General features: G+C 42.1%; 2 protein-coding genes across 2 annotated transcripts in view; one reads left to right on the top strand and one right to left on the bottom strand.

Annotated features, from left to right (window-relative positions):
* LOC127008254 (probable G-protein coupled receptor 21) overlaps positions 1-2202 on the bottom strand; it is a 63987-nt gene extending 61785 nt beyond the window's left edge. Inside the window, exons 1-2 of the mRNA XM_050880007.1 lie at positions 1904-2202; positions 1649-1873 (exon numbers count right to left, since the gene is read on the bottom strand). The gene's annotated coding sequence lies outside the window, so the exon portion shown is untranslated. The remainder of the gene's footprint in view (positions 1-1648; positions 1874-1903) is intronic.
* Positions 2203-12021: 9819 nt separating this feature from the next.
* LOC127008253 (uncharacterized) lies at positions 12022-22448 on the top strand. Its single transcript, XM_050880006.1, has 14 exons — positions 12022-12234; positions 12701-12847; positions 13166-13445; positions 13840-13973; positions 14427-14675; positions 15408-15536; positions 16066-16290; positions 16594-16789; positions 17642-17892; positions 18053-18181; positions 18704-18822; positions 19487-19625; positions 19979-20059; positions 20554-22448. Exons 2-14 carry the CDS (start codon positions 12728-12730, stop codon positions 20833-20835), a joined length of 2334 nt encoding a protein of 777 aa, XP_050735963.1. The 5' UTR covers positions 12022-12234; positions 12701-12727; the 3' UTR covers positions 20836-22448.
* Positions 22449-24052: the final 1604 nt, after the last annotated feature.

Genomic DNA, 24052 nt, shown 5'->3' with positions numbered 1-24052 from the left:
GGTCAATACTGATAAGAGAGATACGGAAAAAGAGGTAATGAAGAGACTATGAAAGAAAAGAAAAGAAAAACAGAATAAATTAAGAGATACAGAAAGATAAATATTCCTTAAAGTGGAAATAATTTGATACAGATAGATAAATAGATATAGATAGATAGATAGATAGATAGATGGATTGACAAACAAGACGGATAAACTGGTATAAAAAGATAGACAAACAAAAGAAAAGGTTAATAAATAAATGAAAAAACTTTAAATGAATGAATGAATGAATGAATGAGAAAATTATAATGTGGAGAAAGGAAAGCAGACATCGAAAACAAGGAAAGAAAGTGACAGAAAGATTGAAAGAGAAAGAAAGAAAGAAAGAAAGAAAGAAAGAAAGAGTAGGAGATAAGAAAGATAAAGAAAACAATAAAAAAAGAAAAGAAAGGGAATGAAAGGGGGAAGAAAACACGAGAGACAGAAAAGAAGAAAGAAAGAAAGAAAGAATAGGACATAAAAAAGACAAAGAAAACAAGAAAGTAGGAGAGGATGAAAAAAGAGGGAATGAAAGGGGGAAGAAAACACGAGAGAAGGAAAAGAAAAAAAAGAAAAACAGAACCGAAGAAATGAAAGAAGCAAGAAAACAAAGAAGCAAGTACTAAGAGAAAACGAAGAAGATAGTGAAGATTGAAATAGAAGATAGTGAAGATAATGAAGATAGTGAAGATTGATAGTGAAGAAAAAGATAGTGAAGATTGATAGTGAAGAAAAAGATAGTGAAGATAGTGAAGATTGAAATAGAAGATAGTGAAGATAGTGATAGTATAGATAGTGAAGATAGTGAAGATTGAAATATAGGTCATATAAAAGAAGGAATAGAGAAAAGAAAGAAGGGATGAAAGAAACACGAGACAAGAAGAAATCAGAAAGAAAGGAAAGCGAAGAAATGATAAAGAAAGAGAGGAAGGAATGAGGTAGGAAGAAAGGAAGGAAGGGAAAGAAACAAAAGAATGAAGATGGAAAACGAAAGACGAAAGGAGAGACGAAAGGAAGGAAGAAGAGAAAGAAGGAAAAGAAAATAAGAAAGAAAGAAAGAGGTAATATAAGAAAGGTAGAAATAGGTTAATAGATACAGATAGATAGATAGGTAGATAGATAGATAGATAGATAGATAAAGGGATGGATAGGTAAACAGGTATGAAGATTTGCTGATTATACATACATGATTCCAGTTTGTGAAAGGGACCATTCTCTCTCTCTCTCTCTCTCTCTCACGCCCACATATCGACCCCCACACGCTTTATCCTCACGCCCGCAAAACACACACACACACACACACACACACACACACACACACACACACACACACACACTGAGACAAAAGTGGGTGAGGCCACGTCGGAGAGAGAGAGAGAGAGAGAGAGAGAGAGAGAGAGAGAGAGAGAGAGAGAGAGAGAGAGAGAGAGAGAGCATACGAGAATTTGAGATAATAAGAGAAAATTAATGAAGAGAAATAGGAAATAATGAAGGAAATGAAAAAAAATCACAATAATAATAATAATAATAATAATAATAATAATAATAATAATAATAATAATAATAATAGTAAAGGTAATCAAGGTAAAAAGGTAGCTAATTAACAGGTGAATCTCTCTGTTCTTACCTTGATTCTCTCCAAGGTGAACGGACGAAGGTGGCGACGAGCAGGACGCAGCGGGGGAAGGGGGCAGGAGGAGGGGGCCGGCCTCTGAAGGGGTGGGAGGTTTAGGGGGGCAACGTTCCCCCTTCGTATGCCCTTCGGAGGTGCGTGGGGGGCTGGAGGGGGGAGGGGGGCAGGCCAACACTACAGCCTCGCTATGGGCACAACCACCACCACCACCACCTTCACCTCCACCACCACCACCACCACCACCTTCACCTCCTTCCACGCAATAGATTCTTTTTTTTTTTTATCTCCCTCTATGCCCTTAACACACACACTCACACGCACGCACGCACGCACTCACACCACCACCTCCTCGTCAGGGCGCCGCCACCGCTGCCGCCCTGGTGATGCTGCCGCCCTGCTCCCCTGCGCGTGAGCTGGGGGGGCGTGCGGGCGTAGGCGTGGGCGTGAGGGCGGGGCGCGGGGGTGCTGGGTGTGAGGGCCGTGCCGAGAGAGGCGGGCGGAGGGCGGGGCGTTGAGGCGCGGCCCTGTGGTCTTGGCGAGCGCTGGGCTACCACTGACATTGATCACACACTCCCCGGACGGCTCATGCGCGCGCCACACACACACACACATACACACACACACACACACACACACACACAGGATCTCCTTCTCTTACATAGACACATCCATACTTACATACACACACACACACACACACACACACACACACACACACACACAGGATCTCCTTCTCTTATATAGACACATCCATACTTTCATACATCCATACATACATACACACACACACACACACACACACACACACACACACACGACATAAACGAACACACATACATATATTCACCCTTTTACACACACAGACACACAAACACATACACATAAACAAACAGATAAACAAACACCATTCACCAATACACACAAACAACACATATCCATACATACTTACATACACAGAAATATATACACACAGTCACACTAAACAGATGCTCTCATACATACATACATACATACATACAAACAGACAGGACTTTCCCAAATAGGCTACCAATAGATATGCGTCTGTATGTGTGTGTGTGTGTGTGTGTGTGTGTGTGTGTGTGTGTGTGTGTGTGTGTGTGTGAGTTAAGGGGTGGGGCGCTCTGTCTCTGTCTGCATTCATGTATACACTATTGTTTGGACGTGTATGTTATACGTCCATGCATGTGCACTTTATAATACATTCATACACCGCTACATGCAGCCTCACGCACACACACACATACATGCATACATAGAGGGACGAAGACATATATACACACATACATATTCATACATACATATGCAGACATAATCCATTCATACACAAACATACATAGTTATTACATACATACATACATACAAGCATAAATGAATGAAAACATACATAACATCCCCGTAGACTTAATCCAAAAAATTAGTTTCCTTTCATTATCAAACAAAACAGGAACCTACACACCTTCACGATAACAAACGAACAAACAAACAAATATGGATGCATACGTACATACACACTTACATACATACATACATACATACATACATCAATTTATTCATTCCCATATACATTCTGCGCGCGCGCGCACAAAAAAAAAAACTGACATCATTATATAGACAAATAGAATATGTACGTTTTTTTAATGTATGTACACACACACACACACACACACACACACACACACACACACACACACACACACACACACACACACACATAAACAACAGCTCATTATTATCATTTCCTTTTTAAATTTAAAACACTCACACACACACACACACACACACACACACACACACACACACACACACACACACACACACACACACACTCGCCGTATCTGGGTCACACGACTTTCCCTCCCCTCCCCCCCTTCTTCTTTCCCTTCCCCCCTTCCCTCCCCTCCCCTTCTCCCCCTCTTTCAACTCTCTCGCTCTTGCCTCCTCCTCCTCCTCCTCCTCCTCACTCCCGAAAACAGACCCTGCCTCTCTGCCCTTCTCCTTCCCCTCTCCTCCCCATTCTTCCTCAACTTTGCACTCCCAGCCCAAATATCGCCCTCCCCTTCCTCCCCATTCTCCACTTTAAAGACATTCCCCACACCTTCCTCCTCCTCCCCCGCCTCCTCCTCCTCCTCCTTTTTCCCTCTACCTTTCCCTCCCTTTCATCTCTTTCCCCTCTCATGTTTCTTTCTTCTCTCTCTCTCTCTCTCTCTCTCTCCATTTTTCTTCACTCCTTCCTTCCTTCCTTCCTTCCTTCATACATATCCCATTCCTTCCTCCCCTCCTTTCCTTCCTTAACTCTACCTCCCCGCTTGAGTCGTTCCTCGTACGCCTGAGCGCTTAAGGCTTGAATTATTTTCATAGCGCGGCGCAGAGCCCTTTCCAATAATTCAATGTCTTTCCTGTAATTAGGGGACCAGAAATGTACTGCATACTCAAAGTGCGGTCTTACTTTGTTCAATGGTAAGACCGCACCTCGAGTATGCAGTGCAGTTTGTGTCCCCTAATTACAGGAAAGAGATTGAATTATTGGAATGGGTTCGACGCCGCGCTGTGAAAATGATTCCAACCTTAAGTGCTCAGGCGTACGAGGAACGCCTCAAGCGACTTGAAAGCTCTTCACGCTGGAAAAGAGACGCCTACGAGGGGATATGATTCAGGTGTTCCAGTACCTGAGGAAGTTCAGTCACGTCGACCACTGCAAGTTATTTGAGCTACGTACAAACCAATTTAAGAACCAGAAACAACGGTCTGCCAATTCAAGCGAGGCGATACAGTACAGACATTGGTAGGAGTTTATTCTCAAAATCGAGTCATCCGCCATTGGAATACCCCCCCCCCCATCCCCCCCGAGGTAGCAAATGCGAATACCATCAACTCCTTTAAAAATTGAATCGACCATGACGTCATTTCGCTGCATCAGGAGTGAACTGAATGCGGAAGCGATGTCGTCTGCTCTGCGGGCACCAAGTAGCAGTCGAGCAGATTAGATTACCAGAGCGGGCAACCTCGTAATGAGCCCATGGATTTCTGTTGCCTGCATTTCCTTGTCTCTTATTATTCATTTTTATTTCCCTTCCCCTCTTCTTCTTCCCCCTCACCCCTTCTCCCCACCTCGCTCTCACCCGCTCCCCTCCTCTCTCTCTCTCTCTCTCTCTCTCTCTCTCTCTCTCTCTCTCTCTCTCACCCAAAATAGTAAAGATAAATAAACATAAAAAAAGATTAAAAAAGGCGAGAGCGATAATATTGAACGAAAGGAGAGAAAAAAAAGGTAATGAGAAAGATAAGAGAGAGAGAGAGAGAGAGAGAGAGAGAGAGAGAGAGAGAGAGAGAGCGAGAGAGAGAGAGAGAGTGAGAGAGAGAAGGGGGAGGGGATGAAGACTTGATAATACGTACACACTTAAAGGAGATGTGTGTGTGTGTGTGTGTGTGTGTGTGTGTGTGTGTGTAGAATGTGTGTGTCTCTCTCTCTCTCTCATCACAGACGCACCATTAAACGTAAGTAAAATCAACATTAAAACCGATGAAAATAATAATAATAATAATAATAATAATAATAATAATAATAATAATAATAATAATAATAATAAAAATAACTAATAATAAATCGAAACAAAAAAGAAATAAAATAAAGTCGATAGAATTTATAACACGTCGGTAAAGTGAAGAAAATAAGTAAATAAGCAAAAATAATAATGCAAATAATAATAATAAAAATAATAATCGTAATAATGAAAGTAATAAAAATAACAATGGTGGCAATTTATTTTTTTATAGTGTGTGTGTGTGTGTGTGTGTGTGTGTGTGTGTGTGTGTGTGTGTTTACCGCGTACTCAGCAGCCCTAACTTAGCCTCTCCCACGGGCTATTGTGCTGACCTCAGGATCTTGCCCCTTCACTAAGCCTTGCCGCCAATCAATAGGAAAAGAAGGAAGGAAGAAAGGAAGGAAGGAAGGAAAAGAGGAAGGGAGGAAGAAAGGAAGGAAGGAATAAGAGGAAGGATGTCAGAAAGGAAGGAAGGAATAGATAAGGAGAGTGAAAAGAAAGGAAAGAAATAAGAAAGCAAGGAAGGAGAGTAGGGAGGGAGGAAGGAAGAAAGGAAGGAAGGATGGGAGAAAGGAAGGAAGAAATAGAGGAAGGGAGGAAGGAAAAGATGAGGAGAGTGAAAAGAAAGGAAAGAAATAAGAAAGTAAGGAAGGAAAGTAGGAGAGGGGGAAGGAAGAAAGGAAGGAAGGAAAAAGAGGAAGGATGGGAGAAAGGAAGGAAGAAATAGAGGAAGGGGGGAAGGAAAAGATGAGGAGAGTGAAAAGAAAGGAAAGAAATAAGAAAGCAAGGAAGGAAAGTAAGAAAGGAGGAAGGAAAAAAAGAAACAATATATAGGGCATGATAAAAAGAGAGAGAAAGGGAGGAGTCTTCAAAAACCTAATTAATGAATATAAAAAAATACAAATAATAAAAAAAACCTGAAATATCAAAACTAGAGAGATGGAAGAGGAGAGAGATAAGAAAAAAAGTAGGAAGAAAACTGTGAAAACGACAGGAAGAAGAAAAAGAAGAAAATGAGGGAAAGAAAATAGGAAGGGAATTAAGAGATGAAGAAAGAAAAGAAAAAAAGAAAGTTGGTTGAGAAAGAGGAATAAAGAAGGTAGAAAAAATAAACAAAAAACAACAAAAAATAGAAATGAGAGAGAGAGAGAGAGAGAGAGAGAGAGAGAGAGAGAGAGAGAGAGAGAGAGAGAGAGAGAGAGTAAAACAAGGCCTGAACACTCGTCTAATGGGCTATCTTAGTCTTGTTCTTGCACCGAGGTGATGCTGACTACATTATGTCTCTCTCTCTCTCTCTCTCTCTCTCCAACGCGTCGCCTTCAGAATGAGATAAAGAATAATGAACAAGAAAAGAAGAAAAAAGAAAACAAAGAAAATAAGTAACGAAAAGAGCACGAGAAGAAGAAAACCAGAGAGAGAGAGAGAGAGAGAGAGAGAGAGAGAGAGAGAGAGAGAGAGAGAGAGAGAGAGAGGTCAAGAAGATTCATTATTCAATATTATTCTGGATCCACTCAGTGTGACCACGATTTTATTGGGCCTGAGGGGGTGAGGAAGAGGGGGAGGGAGGGGAGGAGAAAGGGGAAGGAGGAAGAGAAAGGGGAACGGGAAGGAGGAAGGAGAAGAGGGAAAAGGGAGAGAGAAGGTATAAAGGGGATAGGGAGGAGAAGGAGGAGTGGGAAGGGGGGAAAGGGAGAGAGAAAGAAAGGTATAAAAGGGAGAAGGAAGAGGAGGAGGATAGAAGGAGAAGGGAACTGAAGGATTATAGAGAGAAAAAGGAGAAAAGGGAGAAGGGGATATGGAAAAGGAGGAGAGAGAGAGAGAGAGAGGGGATGTAGAGGGCAGGGAGTAGAAAGGGAGGGAGGGAATGTGCAAGGAAAAAAGAAAAGGGAGAATGAAGGAAAAAAGGAGATGGAAGAAGGGAAAATGATGATAGGAGTTGTTAAAGGAAGGAAAGAAGGAGGAAGAAGGGAAATAAAGAAGACCAAGGCAAGAGGAGAAAGAGGAAGAGGGATAGAACAAGAAGGAGAGGGAAGGGAGAATGATGAAAATGGGAAGACGGAGAAAAGGAAAAGAAAATGGGAGTGTTTATAAAGTGAAGAAGAAGGAAGGGAGGAAAGAAGGAGGAAGAAGGGAGATAATGAAGACCAAGGCAAGAGGAGAAAGAGGAAGAGGGATTGAAAGAGAAGGAGAGGGAAGGGAGAACTATAGAAAATGGTAAGGCAGAGAAAAGGAAAAGAAAATGGGAGTGTATATAGAGTGAAGAAGAAGGGAACAGGAGGAGGAAGAGGAGTATCAGCGAGGCAAGAGGAGAGGAAGAGGAGAAAAGGAAGGAAAGAAAATAAAGATGGAAGGAAGGAATAAATGAAGGGGGAACTGAACTTAACGAATATAAAAACAAACAAAGATAAAGAAAGAGAGAGAGAGAGAGAGAGAGAGAGAGAGAGAGAGAGAGAGAGAGAGAGAGAGAGAGAGAGAGAGAGAGAGAGAGAGAGAGAGAGAGAGAGAAGGGAGGGAAAGGTAGAGGGAAAAAGGAGGAGGAGGAGGAGGAGGAGGAGGAGGAGGAGGAGGAGAAGGAGGAAAAAGAAGAAGAGAGAAGGAAGAGATTTACATAGATTTACATAGAAAATCAGACCACACAGACCCCATGGTCCAGACTTGGTGGTCTGTCCTTAAACCTAAGTGATTTTACATTAATCAGAAGACTCCAAAACGTTGCATTTCTACTCTAGTTGATATTAAGTTGAAGGAAGTGACGGTCGAGCTTATTTTTGAAGGAGTCAATCGTGTTACACTGGACCACTGATGATGGGAGCTTATTCCATTCTCGCACTACAACGTTGGTGAAGAAAAATTTGGTGCAGTCTGAATTTACTTGTCTACATCTGAGTTTTACGCCATTGTTCCTCGTGCGCAAAGTGTCATCGATCATAAACAATGTTGATCTGTCTACATTCGTGAAACCATTAAGTATTTTAAAACATTCGATCAGTTTTCCTCGGAGGCGACGTTTCTCAAGAGAGAACATGTTAAGGGTAGAAAGCCTTTCTTCGTAGGATTTGTTGCGCAAGGAAGGGATAATTTTCGTTGCCCGACGCTGAACACCTTCTAATTTAGCAATATCCTTTGCATGGTGAGGAGACCAAAACTGTACCGCATATTCCAAGTGGGTCTGACTAAACTGTTGTAGAGCGAGTATTACATCTTTATTCTTAAATAAAAAGTTTCTTTTAATGAAGCCCAACATTCTGTTCGCTTTATTTGCTGCATCGATGCATTGCTGTGAGAATTTGAGGTTTGACGCGATTTTGACCCCCAAGTCCTTGACGCATTGAATGCTTTTGAGTTTAACGCCGCGCATTTCGTAATCAAACTTTTTATTCCTCGTTCCAACTTGAAGGACCTGGCACTTGTCTACGTTAAAGGGCATCTCCCATCTATCCGACCAAGCTGAAATTTTGTGCAAATTGGAGGGGGAAGAAAGATAGCCAAAGATATAAAAAAGAAAAAAAATAACACCAGCACTAATAATAATAATAATAATAATAATAATAATAATAATAATAATAATAATAACAATAATGCCAATAATAACATCTATCTAACATTATGACTTATTTACGGGTCATAATTTGTATGCTGGAGGTCGTATGGGACTTGTTTACAGGATAATAAATATCTTAAAGGCAAATAAAATACGGTTATGTGTGTGTGTGTGTGTGTGTGTGTTTTGGTTTCCTGATTAATGTTCTTTTTTTATTTCTTCTCTTCCTTACTTTTCGATATTATGTGGGGGGGATCAGAAAGTATACAAGGATGAAGTGTTGGCAAGCTTTATTGTTACTTTTTTTCTGAGAAGTAAAAAAATATCGAGACTGAAGCAAATTGACAGAAATACAGATAGACTACGCTGATCTTTTAATTTTTTTTTTCATTTTTTCATACTTGCTTATTTTTTCTTCCCTTCCAAGTAAAATTAATGTATGTAGTCAACTTGAGGCAATCGAATACAGTCACATATAATACCAATACAAATACTAATACTAATACTACTCAATAATAACAACAACAATAGTACAGTTTACCCTTATTTTCTCACCTACATACATCATCATTCTACCTTTTTCTTTAGTAACCTCTTATATTATCTCTCTATAATGATTAAAATGCATCTTAATTATAGTCTATTTCATATACTAGAAACAATGATGGTAAATAAAAAGGACGTCAAATGGGTAATGATTATAATTTATCTTCAGAATTGTCTAGTCTCCCCTTAACGAGAAATAATAATAGTGCATAAAAATCGACGGCAACCTAGTCCATTTTCTCTCGCGACGGGGGAGACTCAGCTAATGACCTCCGCCTCTGCCATCACCGAGGGAAGGGAAGGGAAGGGAATGAAAGGTCGCTGTATTAGGGGTGTGCGTGCGTCTGTGTGTGTCTGTGTGTGCATTGGGAGCTCACAAAATCTGAATAAATAAACTATATCGCCTTTCTCGTATATTTCACACCGTATTCGAGCTCACTTAACCCAGCATCCCGATCTCTTCATCTTGACTTCGATCCAGTAATGTCTGGTGCGACCGTTTGTATTATTCTTGCTTGTCGTTTAGTATATTCTCTTTAAATAGTTGGAAATGGTAATAGATAGCAGGGAAAGGGAGATAAGAACTGTAATTATGTACTATGTGTGGTGTTGCTAGAATAAGACGCATCACAGACCAGCATCCGGACGTGTCGATCCTAAAAGCTTGTAGTTCAGGAGATTAAAAAGATTGAAATGGACGGAAATGATGATAAAATATGTAAAAAGAAAAGAAAACAGTGTCTTTGTATAATTTTACTCCCGTCAGCAGCATCACAAATCAGCATCCGGACATCTCGACACACTAATAAAGAGATTGATAAAGATTTCAGTGCATCCCCTCATTTTAAAACTGTAAAATGCTTGTAGGAGATTTTAAAGCTTTCTGTGTATTGAAATGGTGATAGAATACTGAAAAGAAATTAAAAAGTGATGCGTGTATGATATATTGAGTCTTAGCAGCATCTCAACCCAGCATCCAAGCATCTCGACACCAGTTTATAGCAGAGTAAAGCGTTGAGTGCATGGAAATAGAGATGGAATACTGAAAAAAGAAGGAAAACGTGATATGTATCTGATTTTCCTTCTGTTATCCACATCCCAACCCAGCCTCTGGGCATCTCGACTCTTAAACTAAGCTTGTAGGGTATTAATAAAGCTTTGAGTGCATGGAAATAGAGATAGAATACTGAAAAGAAAGGAAAACATTATATGTGAACGATTTTCCTTCTGTTCTCCACATCCCAAGTCAGCTTCCGAGCATATATAGACACTTTCTTAATCTTGTAGGAAATCAATAAGGCTATCAGTCCATGAAAATAATGATATAATACTGAAATAAAAAGGAAAACGTAATATTTATATGGTTTTCCTTCATTTATCCACATCCCAAGCCAGCATCCAAGCATATAGACACTTTCTTTAACTTGCAGGAAATCAATAAAGCTATCAGCCCATGGAAATAATGATGAAATACTGAAATAAAAAGGAAAACGTGATATGTAGGCCTATACAGTTTTCCTTCATTTAGCCGCATCCCAAGCCAGCATCCGGGCATCTCGACACATTAAAAAGCTTGTAGAAGATTGAATAAAACTCTCAGTGCATGGAAACAGATAGAATACTGAAATAAAAAGGAAAACGTGATATGAATACGGTTTTCCTTCATTTAGCGGCATCCCAAGCCAGCATCCGGGCATCTCGACACACGGCAAGGTTTATTGATCAACAAAGATTCCCAATAGTGAAGCCCCGCGGCCCCGCACCCTCCGCCAATCAGAACCCGAGCCTCCTCCTCTCCCCTGGCGCTGATTGGCCCAAATAATGACAGTGCCGCAACGTAGGCTTGATAATAATAGTAATGATGACGCAATGGTTTGTTTACGTTTGCTAGCTTGGTCTCGGTCTTGGTCTCTTCCTCCCTGATGCTGATTGGTCCAAATTATTATTGACGCAATGGTTTGTTTACATTTGCTAGCTTGGTCTCGGTCTTGGTGTCTTCCTCCCTGACGCTGATTGGTCCAAATTATTATTGACGCAATGGTTTGTTTACATTTGCTAGCTTGGTGTCGGTCTTGGTCTCTTCCTCCCTGATGCTGATTGGTCCAAATTATTATTGACGCAATGGTTTGTTTACATTTGCTAGCTTGGTGTCGGTCTTGGTCTCTTCCTCCCTGATGCTGATTGGTCCAAATTATTATTGACGCAATGGTTTGTTTACATTTGCTAGCTTGGTCTCGGTCATGGTCTCTTCCTCCCTGATGCTGATTGGTCCAAATTATTATTGACGTAATGGTTTGTTTACATTTGCTATCCTGGTCTTGGTCTTGGTGTCTTCCTCCCTGACGCTGATTGGTCCAAATTATTAGTGACGCAATGGTTTGTTTACATTTGCTAGCTTGGTCTCGGTCTTGGTGTCTTCCTCCCTGACGCTGATTGGTCCAAATTATTAGTGACGCAATGGTTTGTTTACGTTTGCTAGCTTGGTCTCGGTCTTGGTGTCTTCCTCCCTGACGCTGATTGGTCCAAATTATTAGTGACGCAATGGTTTGTTTACGTTTGCTAGCTTGGTCTCGGTCTTGGTGTCTTCCTCCCTGACGCTGATTGGTCCAAATTATTAGTGACGCAATGGTTTGTTTATCTTTGCTAGCTAGGTCTCGGTCTTGGTCTCTTCCTCTCTGACGCTGATTGGTCCAAATTATTAGTGACGCAATGGTTTGTTTACATTTGCTAGCTTGGTCTCGGTCTTAGTCTCTTCCCTTGGCGCTGATTGGCTGAAATAATAAGTGACGCAAGAGTTTGTTTACGTTTGCCAGCGGTAACGTACACACGCATTCTGTACGGGGCTAGAAGGGATTTTTAGTTCCATGGCCTGACCAGCCCCCCTAAAACACTGAAGAAGAAGTCAGCTGCCAGTCCCCCAAAACACTGAGAAGGTTAGTCTTTCTTTTGTATGTTTCAGCGATTTCCTTGGATGAGACAGAGTAAGACTAGCTGAAAAAGGCCTGTGTTTGATTACCTAAGTGATTGTAAAGAGGCTACGCGTGAAGCTGTAATAATGATGATGACTAATAATGATAATAACAATAAGTGATGTTTTGTGGTCTTTGTGATTGGTGTATAGTGGTGTTACAGTCATCTTGGCCTTTCTATTTTTTTTTTTTTTTTTTTACAGCAAAGGAGACAGCTCAAGGACAAGGACACACAAAAAGGAAACAATAATAAGAAAAAGCCCGCTACTCGCTGCTCCTTAAAAGAATCCAAAGAGGTGGCCGAAAGAAGGGTCAATTTCGGGAGGAGAGAGGTGCCCTGATACCCTCCTCTCTTGTTTGTCGTTTTATTCTCCTCAGCATTGTTATTCTTGTGTCTGTGCTTGCTGACACCCAGAACTCTTTGCCGCAGGGGGATGAGGTCACCATTGCCTCCAAGATGAGTGACCCTGACCTGCGCGACCTCCAGACGGCCATCCTGACCTTTGACCCGGGGGCCGTGAGGTCAGCGCTGGACTGCTATGACCCGGCTGGCAAGAAGCGGCCGTGGTGCTATGAGGTGAGTTAAGCGTTTTTACCTGTCTGATCTCACTATATTGTATCGCACCTTTCTTCATCTTTTTACCTGTCTTACCCTTTATATCTTTGTACATGTCTTTTCTTACCTTTTTTTTTATTCTTTTGTCTGTCCTCATCTCTTTGTATCTACTTAGGATTGAGTTAAGTTAGGGTGTTATTCTAGTGTTTGCCCATACTCACCCCTTGCAACCAAAATTGGCTAGCGGTCTTTTTTGTATTTATTTATTTTTTGCCCTTGCGTTGCTTCCATTACTGAAAAAAAATAAGGACATTAACACTCCTTCCCCCCCCCCCCTAGGATGGCTCCACACCCCTCCACATCATATGCAAGTCTGGACCATCCTACATCCCGTCCTGGCCCACCACCGACATCCATCCAGACATCCTTGAGGTGAGGGGTGAGGTGGAGTGGGAGCCTGCCCCCACCCCTCCTGCCCCACCATGGAGTGAGGGGGGCGGGGGCGAATGGTACCATCGGCGACGCATGTGTGTTGTGTACATGCTGTGTGATGCCGGGGTGGAGGTGAACGCTGTGGACGGGCAAGGGCGCACCCCACTCCACCTTGCTGCCAGGAGAGGTGAGTGGTGTAGGGGATGTATTTATTATAAGAGGTTATTGGTGCTGTATGGAGTTGTTTTCTGTCATATGAAGTGTTGTCGGGCATAGAAGTTGATATTTATCTTTTCGTTTGATGTTAATAAAGGTAAAGTAAAGTTGGGGGCATACACTAAAATTCCTTGGGGCCTCAATGCTCATACCTGTCACATTGGTCCATGAGCCTATGGCGAGTAAAGGTTTTAGTTTGATTGCCATAAAAAAAAAAAAAAGACCGCTAGAAATACAAGGAATTAAGTTTGATAGCTGTAAAGAAGAAGAGTGAGAAGTTTTAATAGCAGTGGAAGTGGAGAAAAAAATAGTCACTCCTCTCAATCCTCAGCCATTGATCAAGAATCCTCCCCCTTCCTCTGCAGGTGACGCAGCGCTGTGTGATGCGCTGCTGCAATGTGGCGCTGACCTGGAGGTGCAGCACAAGGGACGGCCGCTGTGGCTGGAGGTGGCGGCCGCAGCACAGAGAGAAAAGCTGTGCGGGGCAGAGGAGGAGGAGGTGAGAAATGTGCTGTTGTTTCATTTTATTTATTTATTAATTTATATTATTTTATTTATTTTTTGTGTTTGTGTGTGTTGGTTTAGTTAGGCAATAAGTTACATTGTTAGTTTTGAGGGTCTACGAGTCATAATTTAAGTCTTTTTTTCTCTTCCATCCTTTTTTTATTATTTTCACTTTTCAGACAAAAAAAGATCTATTAATTTTTTTTTTTGTGTGTGTGTGTGTGTGTTTGTGTGTGTTGGTTTAGTTAGATAATAAGTTACATTGTTAGGTATGAAGTTCTACGAGTCATATTTCAAGTCTATTTTTCTCTTCCACACTTTTTTATTATTATTTTTGCTTTCCAGACAAAAAAAAAAATGCAGGAAAGAATAATGATGAGATAACAAAGAAAGCGAAGAGGAAGAAGTCTATTTTTCACTTCCATTTTTTCTTCTTTCCACCCTCCAGACAGAAAAGAAAGATGCCAAAAACAATAAAGAGAGAGCAAAGGAAGAGCAGAGAGAGAAGGAACAAGACAGGCTGAAGGAAAACCAAGACTGCAGAAATAAAGAGGACAAAAACGAGGAATGTTGCCCGGATTGCCCACTTACCCCGCCAAGCCGCCCACCCCGCCACCCTGCCCAGACTGTGTGGCGGCTGGTCAGATTCTACTGGCCTGGGCTGTGGCGTGCTGTGGTCACCGAGGATGTCAACAAGGTCAGGAGAGGTCAAGAGAGGTTAGGAGGTGGAAGATAGGAGAAAGAAGTATTTATGATTATGAAGATACACAGACCAAGATTGTTTCATACTTATATTTGTTTTTATTTTGTATTTAACACAGGAAATGTTCTAAGAAATGTCAATGATAGAGATATACTTGTTAGAATCCTCTTATATACTCATTTGATATTTTATCCTACTTTCATAATTTCTTCATACCTTTTTTTGTCTGTTTTGAATTTAATACAGGAAATGTAGTAAGAAATGACAATAATTAGGAGATCTTTATATGTTAGAATCTTCTCATGAACTCAAACTAACCTCATACCTTCCTATCAAAAATTTTTCATACTTTTTTTTTCTGTTTTGTCGGTTGTATCCACTCAGAAAGATCAACGATAAGAATAGACTTGCTAGAATCGTCCCATGTACTCAACTAACCTTTAACCTCACTTGCAAAAATTTTTCTTACTTTTTTTTTCTGTTTTGTCTGTTGTATCCACTCAAAAAGATCAACAATAAGAATAGACATGCTAGAATCGTCCCATGTACTCAACTAACCTTTAACCTCACTAGCAAAATTTATTCATATCTGTTTTTGTCTATATTTTGAACTGAACACAGGAAATATATTAAGAAAAATTGACAGTAGAAATAGACATGTTAGAATCTTCTCATATACTCATTGGATCTCTGACTTACCCATGCATACCTGGTTTCATGGGGCAGGTGAGGCAGCTCATCAACACCTGGTGCAAGGTTGACCTGACCCGGGGCGGCGTGACCTTACTGGAGGCGGCGCAGGGCACGGCCAATGAGACCATCACGTCGCTGCTGCACTCCATCCAGCCCTCTCTGGTGTGTGTGTGTGTGTGTGTGTGTGTGTGTGTGTGTGTATCTAAATCCCTCCACTACCATCATTACCGAATCCTCCATCTGCACCAATACTCTAACTTACAAGATCTATGGTATGCTCTCTTGCAAAATTAATGATAGTGTATTCTCTTGCCCTCTTAAATATAACCTCTTTTCAAACCTCTTTTTCAGGGGGTCCCAACCTAGGATAAAATCATACCCTTTGTGTTAGGCTTCAAATTAGTACAGGTTGAATATGTCCTTTTCTGTCCTTTTTATTTGAAAATCATTTACTTCTCTGCATAATATACCACATGCAATTTTTAAAAATAAATTTAGAAGTATGGGTGCTAAAATGTAGTTGTGGCAGCATAAGCAATGAGGGGTAATGAGTGGAGGGAGGTGTGGAAAATGGGGTAATGGGTAAATAATGGTTGGGAACCCCTGTAATATATTTGAAACTATCGTATATGAATACACTCACCAGTTTCTTTATTCGTTTCATTCATCCATCCAACCTTTGCACTCTCAGGCTCTCGTCCATTCCTGCCTGGCCAACAACCTGCCATCCGTGCGTGCCCTGCTGGCCTCACCTGCCCACACCAGACTCAACTTGGACATCCGGCGGCTGAGTGAGCGGGCCGCCCCCCTGCTGTACTTTGTGGTGCGCGCTGGACACCACCACATCGCCTCGGAGCTCTGCCAACATGGTGCCTCATGCCTCGCCCACATGCTGCCTGATCCTGGTGATGGGGGGGTGAGTGAGGGAGGGAAGGAGGGAGTGAGGGAGGGAAGGAAGGGTAATAATGAGGGAGGGAGGGAGAAAGGGAGGAAGGAAGGGAGTGAGGGAATAAGGAAGGGAGTGAAGGAGTGAGTGAGGGAGGGAGGGATGAAATGAGAAAGTGAGTGAGGGAGGGAGGGAGGGAGGGAGGGGTGAGTGAATGATATAAATAAGTAAAAAGGTAACAGGTTCAGGTTCAGTTTGCATTTATTTATTCATTTATTTATTTTTACTCCACTCGCCCGACTCTCCCTGACTCACTCTCCTTGACTCCTGCAGGTGGAAAGTGCAGTGGTGTTTGAGGCGCTGGAGCCGTGGTTGCCTCCTGCCGTGGTGACGAGCTTGCTGCCGCACCCCAATACACCACAGGCCCAGGCGCTGGCGAGGGTGTGTGGCCGGAGGGGGGGCAGTGTGCTGAGGGTGGCCATAGAGAAGGGGGTGGCGGCCAAGGTGGTGGAGGCCATTGTGTGTGTCGGTGAGTGGTGGCTTGGGGCGGATTTTGTTGCTATCGGTTCCAGTTTTTGTTGGTTCCAGTTTTTTGTCGGTTCCAGTTTTTATTGGTTCCAGTTTTTATTGGTTCCAGTTTTTATTGGTTCCAGTTTTTATCAGTTCCAGTTTTTATTGGTTCCAGTTTTTGTTGGTTCCAGTTTTTATCGGTTCCAGTTTTTATCGGTTCCAGTTTTTATCAGTTCCAGTTTTTATTGGTTCCAGTTTTTGTTGGTTCCAGTTTTTATCGGTACCAGTTTTTATCGGTTCCAGTTTTTGTTGGTTCCAGTTTTTATCGGTTCCAGTTTTTATCGGTTCCAGTTTTTATCGGTTCCAGTTTTTATTGGTTCCAGTTTTTTGTCAGTTCCAGTTTTTATTGGTTCCAGTTTTTATCGGTTCCAGTTTTTGTTGGTTCCAGTTTTTATCGGTTCCAGTTTTTGTCGGTTCTAGTTTTTATTGGTTCCAGTTTGTATTGGTTCAAGTTTTAACGTAAATACACTTGATCATGAATACAATAACACTAACCCATCAAAATCATACACATACACACATCTTGAATCCTCACACATTTTTCTCCTCACATATCCTTTTCTCTCTCAAACTTTCTTCTCTTCACACATCCTCACACATCCTTCTCCTCTTATATCCTTCTCTCACTCTTTCTCTCTCACAAATCCTCCTCCCTCTCAGACATCCTCCTCCTCACACCTCCTTTCCACACATCCTTCTTTATCCTCACACCTTGCATATCCTCCCTCATCCCTACACCTCCTCCTCACACCATCTTGCATATCCTCCCTCATCCTTATATCTCCTCCTCACACCTTTCCCTTATCCTCAGGTGGCGCAGGGCTGGTGTGTGAGCGCGACCCGGCTGGCCACACACCCCATGACCTGGCCTTGTGTCTGGGTCAGGAGGACTTGGCTGACCTTCTCGACCGCCTCACCCTGACCTGGCTGACCCCTCGTCCCGCCCCCCCTGCCCTCACCCTGGCCCTGGGGGGATATGGGCGACTTAGGGTGCTGGGTAGGGAGGGTGAAGGGGGGGAGGGGGAGGTGGAGAGACTGATGAAGGAATATGAGAGAAGTCAGGTGGGTTAGAGTGTGTGTGTGTGTGTGTGTGTGTGTGTGTTTAGTTTCGTTTAGTTAAGTTTAGTCCATTCAGTTCACTTGTATATTTACCTAGTCGTGTGTGTGTGTATGTGTGTGTGTGTGTGTGTTAACAGGTGTGTACGTTTTCCCCTCACTACAGGTGTTCCTCAGGCGGGTGTACGAGGCTGTGGCGGAGGGTGTGGAGGTGGATGCGTTGGCGGAGGTGATTGGTGGCTTCCACAGCGACGCCTTCCACATGTGTGACCTGCTGTGGATGGGCCGGCTGGAGGTAAGGAGAGAGGATCGGGAGTAGAGAGAGAGAATTTGTGGGAGAGATTTACAAGGATTTACATAGTTATTCAGGAAGAGAGAGAGAGAGAGAGAGAGAGAGTGTCATGGGGAGAGAAAATTGAGGGAGAGATAGAATTGGAGGGAGAGAGAGAGAGAGAATCAGGGAGACAGGGAGAGAGAGAAAAACAAACAGGGGAGAGAGATGATCAGGGGAGAGATAATTGGAGGGAGAGAGAGAGAGTCAGGGGGAGAGAATTGAGGGGAGAGATAGAATTGGAGGGAGAGAGAGAATCAGGGAGGCAGGGAGAGACAGGGAGAGAGAGAGAGAAGCAAACAAGGGAGAGAGATGATCGGGGGAGAGAGAATTGGAGGGAGAGTCAGGGGGAGAGAGAATTAAGGGGAGAGATAAAATTGGAGGGAGAGAGAGAAAGAATCAGGGAGGCAGGGAGAGAGAGAAACAAACTGCATTTAAAACTCTCCTCCTTTCCTTTTTCCTCCTCCTAATACTCTTCTTCCTCAGGGTGATGGCATGCCTCTCCTCCATTGGGCAGTCCTTCACGCTCATCTCGGGGCACTCCAGCTCATCCTGCACCCCCCACCAAGCACCCCGCCACCCCCTCACCCCCCACACACCACCAGGTAAGTGCCCTAATCTGTTACTTGTATCACCTGTACCCTGACTTGGCTTTACCTTGTTGCAGTTAATCCGTCTGCTGCGATTGGAACGACTTTTGCTTTCACTGGTAGCCTGGTAACATATAGTCCCATGTCTTTCTCTGCCTCTGTGGTGGATAGTGGAGTGTTTCCCATGTGGTATTGGTGAGCTGGATATCCCCTCCCAAGGTGTAGGACTTTACATTTTTCTTCATTGAATTGTAGCAGCCACTTTTTGATCCATTCCTGTAGCTTGGTGAGGTCTTCTGGTAGTAAATTCACAGTCAAGGGGTTAAGCCATAAAAAGGTTAAGAATATTGTAAGGTTTTATTTTTTATTTGGGGAGAGGTGTAGAAAAAATTAAGAATCGTTATGACACTTCACCCCCCTGTTACCTCCCCTCTACCATTGCTTCCCCATTTCATTTCCTCACCCATAACCTCTTTCCATAACCCTTTTCCTTAAAATCACCCCAATATTCATTACACACTCCCCATCACCCCATTATATCCCCCCTTCTTATTTGCACCTCCATCTTCTCATTCCCTCTTTCATAACCCCCTACCCACATCCCCTTCCCTCAACATCACCTCACTCTTCATCACTCACTCTTCCCATCACATCACCCCACTCATCTCCGCACCCCCAGGTTCTGCCCGGATGAGGTGCGTGACCCCTGGCGTCGCACCCCCCTCCACTATGCCCTGGGCCTGCCGCGAGGGGAGGTGGAGTTGGCCCTCGCTGCCACCCTCCTTGACACTGGCTGCTCAGAACACACCTTGGACATGGTATAGACTCTCTCTCTGTCACTTGGTCTATGTCACATACTTTTTTCTCATGCTTGCTCAAACTCATTAATTTTTTTCTCTATCTCTCTCTCTTGTTTTCTGTCTAATGCTTAATTACTTTTATTTACTTTTTTCTTATTTTTTTGCTTGCTCTTTTCTTTCTCATTTTCTTACTCCTTTTTTTATCTCTCTTGCTTTCAGTCATTTATTTCTTATTTGATTAGTGGACTCTTTCATGTATTTATTTTTTGCCCTTGAGCTGCTTCCGTTACTATAGAAAAAAACTGTATACCTGTGTGATCCTCTTGTGTGATCCTTCTCTGCCTCACGCCCATCCTCTGCCTTCCTCACAGTATGGTCGTGAGCCCCTGGACTTTCAGGATGTGCGAGGAAGCCCAGCCATGGAAAACCTCCTCGAAAACCTCAGAAACAAGGTGTGTGTGTGTGTGTGTGTGTGTGTGTGTGTGTGTGTGTGTGTGAGTATCTGTTTTGTCCGTTTGTTATTCTTCTCTCCGTCTTTTCTACCTTTTCTTTTCTATTATGTCTGTCTAACTTTATTGTTTTGTTGTTCTTCTCTGTCTCTTCTTCTCTTATGTCTGTCTTGTTTTGCCCATTTGTCCTTCTTCTCTCTTTCTCTTCTGTCTCTTCTAGCCTCTCATTCTATTTTCTTTTGTTGTGATATGGGCTAATTGGGTCCTGTCATAGTGGTCGGTTTTCTTGTGACGGTTTTTGTTTTTTGCCCTTGAGCTGCCTCCCTTGTGCTGAAGAAAAAAAGGAGTGGTAGAAGGAATGTCCGGGCTTTTTTGTGTCTTTTTTTGTTTTTTGCCAAGTCTCCTCCCTTGCCAAATAAAAAAAGAATGACAGAAGGATTGTCGTCTCCTCTCCCCTTCTCCCCGTCATCCCTCCCACCTGTCCGTTTCTCCCCCAGGTGTACAAGCCCCCAAACCCCGACCCATGGGACCCTGAGGTACTGCGTTCACACCTGGAGCACCTTAGAAGACAGCGCTATCAACACCACCATCACCACAATCACCACCACCACCACCAACAACAACAACAACAAAACAACAGTGTCGCCAGGTTCACAACACCTCCTGGGAGTGACTTCAACTGGCCTCTCCCCGCACATGGTAAGGAAGAGGATAAAGAGGAAGAGGAGGAGGAGGGGGAAGAGAGGGGAGGTGGATGGCGAGTGTGTAGTTTAATGTGATGTAGTTGTGTATGTGTGAGTAATTACATACATGGTTTTGTTTACCTGATTGTGATATGGGCTAATTGGGAAATGCCACTCCTATGATTGTGAACAGTTTATGAGTCTCGTACTTACTTTTTAATGTACTTTTCGGATGGCAAATTAACCTGGACGAACACTTCCAGGTCCTTTTACTATTACTGTTTTTGTCAGGTGGGTTATGGTCATTTTCTTTCTTTCCTCCCTTCGTTCCTCCTTCTCCTACCCCCTTCCTCTTCAACCTCTTTCTTCACCCTTTCATTCATCCTTCTAAGTTCATATTCCATTTCCTTTCCCTCCCTCTTCTAGCAAATAACTCAGTGATGGCCTCTTAGTGCAGTTACTCAGTTAGTCTAGTCATTGTGTTCGCCATCGCTGTTTTTTCTTAAAGTTTTGATGCCGTAACAAATTAGTGTGCAATAGACAGCCTTGAAGTGAATGTTGTTTGTTCTTTTCATTCACAACGTCTCCTTCACACACAAACACATCATCCTGTCATTTGCCCTTATTTGTATACATGTTTTCCATAGTAGGTTTTTGTACAGACAGCCTTGAAGTGAATGTTGTTTGTTCCTTTCATTCACTTCATTCACAACATTTCCTTCACACACCAGCACATCATCCTGTCATTTGCCTTTATTTGTATACATGTTTTCCGTTGTAGGTTTTTGTCGTTGAAGTTTTGATGTAATGACAGGACTAGATTGTAAGGAATTTCAAGTCAGTGTCAGTAATATCGAACCATCCATTCTGCTCACGATATGTCCTTAATGCAAACACAGCTTTCGGAGTTGACGAATTTGTTCTCACGTGTGTTGTGTGTTAACACAAAGTTTTGATGTTACGATGGCTGTTGTATAGTTGACTTAAGCTAAAGGTTTTTGATGATTGCTGTCCATGCATAATATTTTCTTTATATTGTCACCTTTATAATCAAAATGCCTAAGTAATTTTTCCTACTCTTTAGAAAATAAAAAAAATCATTTTTTCATTCATCTTATGATAAGGCAGAAATAATATAGCAAATTTTACAAAACTCAGACCACGAATGACAAAGTCAATAATACCAAATTGTTAATCACAGGATGAAAAATTGATGTAGCCAAAAATCTGTAAATCATAAAAAAAATGATTTAGGTAGTTGATTTACAAGGGTGACTGGGTTGACCATCTGGGTTGGAGTCAACGGGTGAGTGAGACACACCTGGTGTATGCTTTCTGTTTGTTTATCTAAGATTATGATATGTAATAATACTCATAATAATATCTTTGCCACAAGGTTTTGATGTTACGACTGGCCGTTATATAGGGAACTTAAATTTAAGGTTGATAATGGTTTCTACTTTGTATTTCCTTCATTTGTACTGATAGCCTTGCCGTAATGTGCACCCATCTAGCCTTTCACGAACATGGATGCAGACAGACTTGTTACTCTTAGACAAATAATCAAATGTCACTAATTATTATTGACGTCCACTCTATGATATATTTCTTGCAAATGTAATAATAATGGTTTTCACGCCATATTTATTGTGTACATATTCGGTCGTTTGCAAACATGCACGTTCTCTCTATCTTGGTGTTTTGAGTCTCCTACTTATTGGTGTTTTGAGTCTCCTACTTATTGGTGTTTTGAGTCTCCTACTTATTGGTGTTTTGAGTCTCCTACTTATTGGTGTTTTGAGTCTCCTACTTATTGGTGTTTTGAGTCTCCTACTTATTGGTGTTTTGAGTCTCCTACTTATTGGTGTTTTGAGTCTCCTACTTATTGGTGTTTTGAGTCTCCTACTTATTGGTGTTTTGAGTCTCCTACTTATTGGTGTTTGATTTGTCTCTTTCAGGTTGAATTTTAGCCTCCTAGTGTGGTTCTGCATCCCTTGTTATAGGTAAGCTAGTTTTTATTCTTTCGTTTTCTTTATATTTTGTTTTATTCCAAGTTTCCGCTCAGTTCTTAGTCATATTATGGAGGTTTTAAATTTTGGCTCATTTTATTTTAGTTAATTTTAGGATATTTTTTATTATTTTATCGTTTTGTTTCCTTTATGTTTTGTATTATTTCCAGTTTCTTCTCAGTTCTCAATTCTATAAGGGAGATTTTTCTCTTTTGCCTCATTTCTTTTTACTTCATTTAGGATTTCTTTCATTTTTCCTCAGTTTTCTTTCATCCTCTTCCTTTCGCTCTTCTTTCAACCTCCTCCTTTCACCTTCTCCTTTCACCTTCCCTCCGCCTCTCCTTCAACTCTCCCTCCCTCTTCCGTGTTTCCTGGCCATCAAGGGAGCACACACTGAGGCAGCCGGGACAAACTTTCTCCCCTTCGCCTGTAAAAAGAAAGTTTGCAATGATGTGATGGAGAGACACTTTGCATTGACGAGCTCCACAGGTGGGGCCGAAGCCTTACCTGTGGTGGTGGTGTGCCTTAATTACATGACAGGTGTGGTGGTGGTGGTGGTGGTCTCTGGTCACTTCAATATTGTTACTTCTTTTTTCCTTCTCTTTCTCTTCTTTATTTTGGTTCTCCTTTCCCTTCCCTTCCTCCTCTATTTCTTCCTCTTTTTTCTTCCTCTTTTCCGTGTTCCTCTTCTTTTTCCTCTTAATTCTGTTGCCTCTTTCTTCCTCTTCCTTTTGGTTCTCATTTTTCTTCCTTCTATTTCTTGTTTTGCTTCTTATTTCTTATTTCTCCTCTATTTTTTCCTCTTTTTCCTTCCTCTTCTTACTCCTCTTTGTCTTGTTCCCTTTCCTTTTCCTCTTAATACTGTTGCCTCTCTCTTCCTCTTCCTCTTTCTCCTCTTCCAATTTTTTCCTCTTCTTCCTCCCTCTTCTTACCCTTCTTTTCCCTATTCCTCTTCCTTTTTCTCTTAATGTTGTTTCCTCTTTCTTCCTCCTTCCTCTTCCTCTTGTTTCTCCTTTCCCTTCCTTCTCTCATTTTGCTTTTTATTTCTGCTTCCTTTCTCCTTCTCTATTTCTTCCTCTTTTTCCTTCTTCTTTCTCCTCTTTTTCCCTATTCCTCTTCTCATTTTCCTTTCCTTTCTCTTCCTCTTCATGTCCTTTTCCTCCTTTCATCTTCCTCTTCTTGCTCCTCTTTTCCCTATTCCTCTCCCTTTTCCTCTTCTCATTTTCCTTTCCTTGTTTTCCTCTTCTTGTCCTTCCTCTCCTTTCCTCTTCCTTTTAATGCTCTTTTTTTATTCCTCTCTTTTT

The sequence above is a fragment of the Eriocheir sinensis genome, chromosome 37 (genome assembly GCF_024679095.1).
Source record: "Eriocheir sinensis breed Jianghai 21 chromosome 37, ASM2467909v1, whole genome shotgun sequence".
NCBI lineage: Eukaryota > Metazoa > Arthropoda > Malacostraca > Decapoda > Varunidae > Eriocheir > Eriocheir sinensis.
The sequence above is the reverse complement of the archived record's forward strand: the minus strand, read 5'-3'. Positions and strand labels throughout refer to the sequence as shown.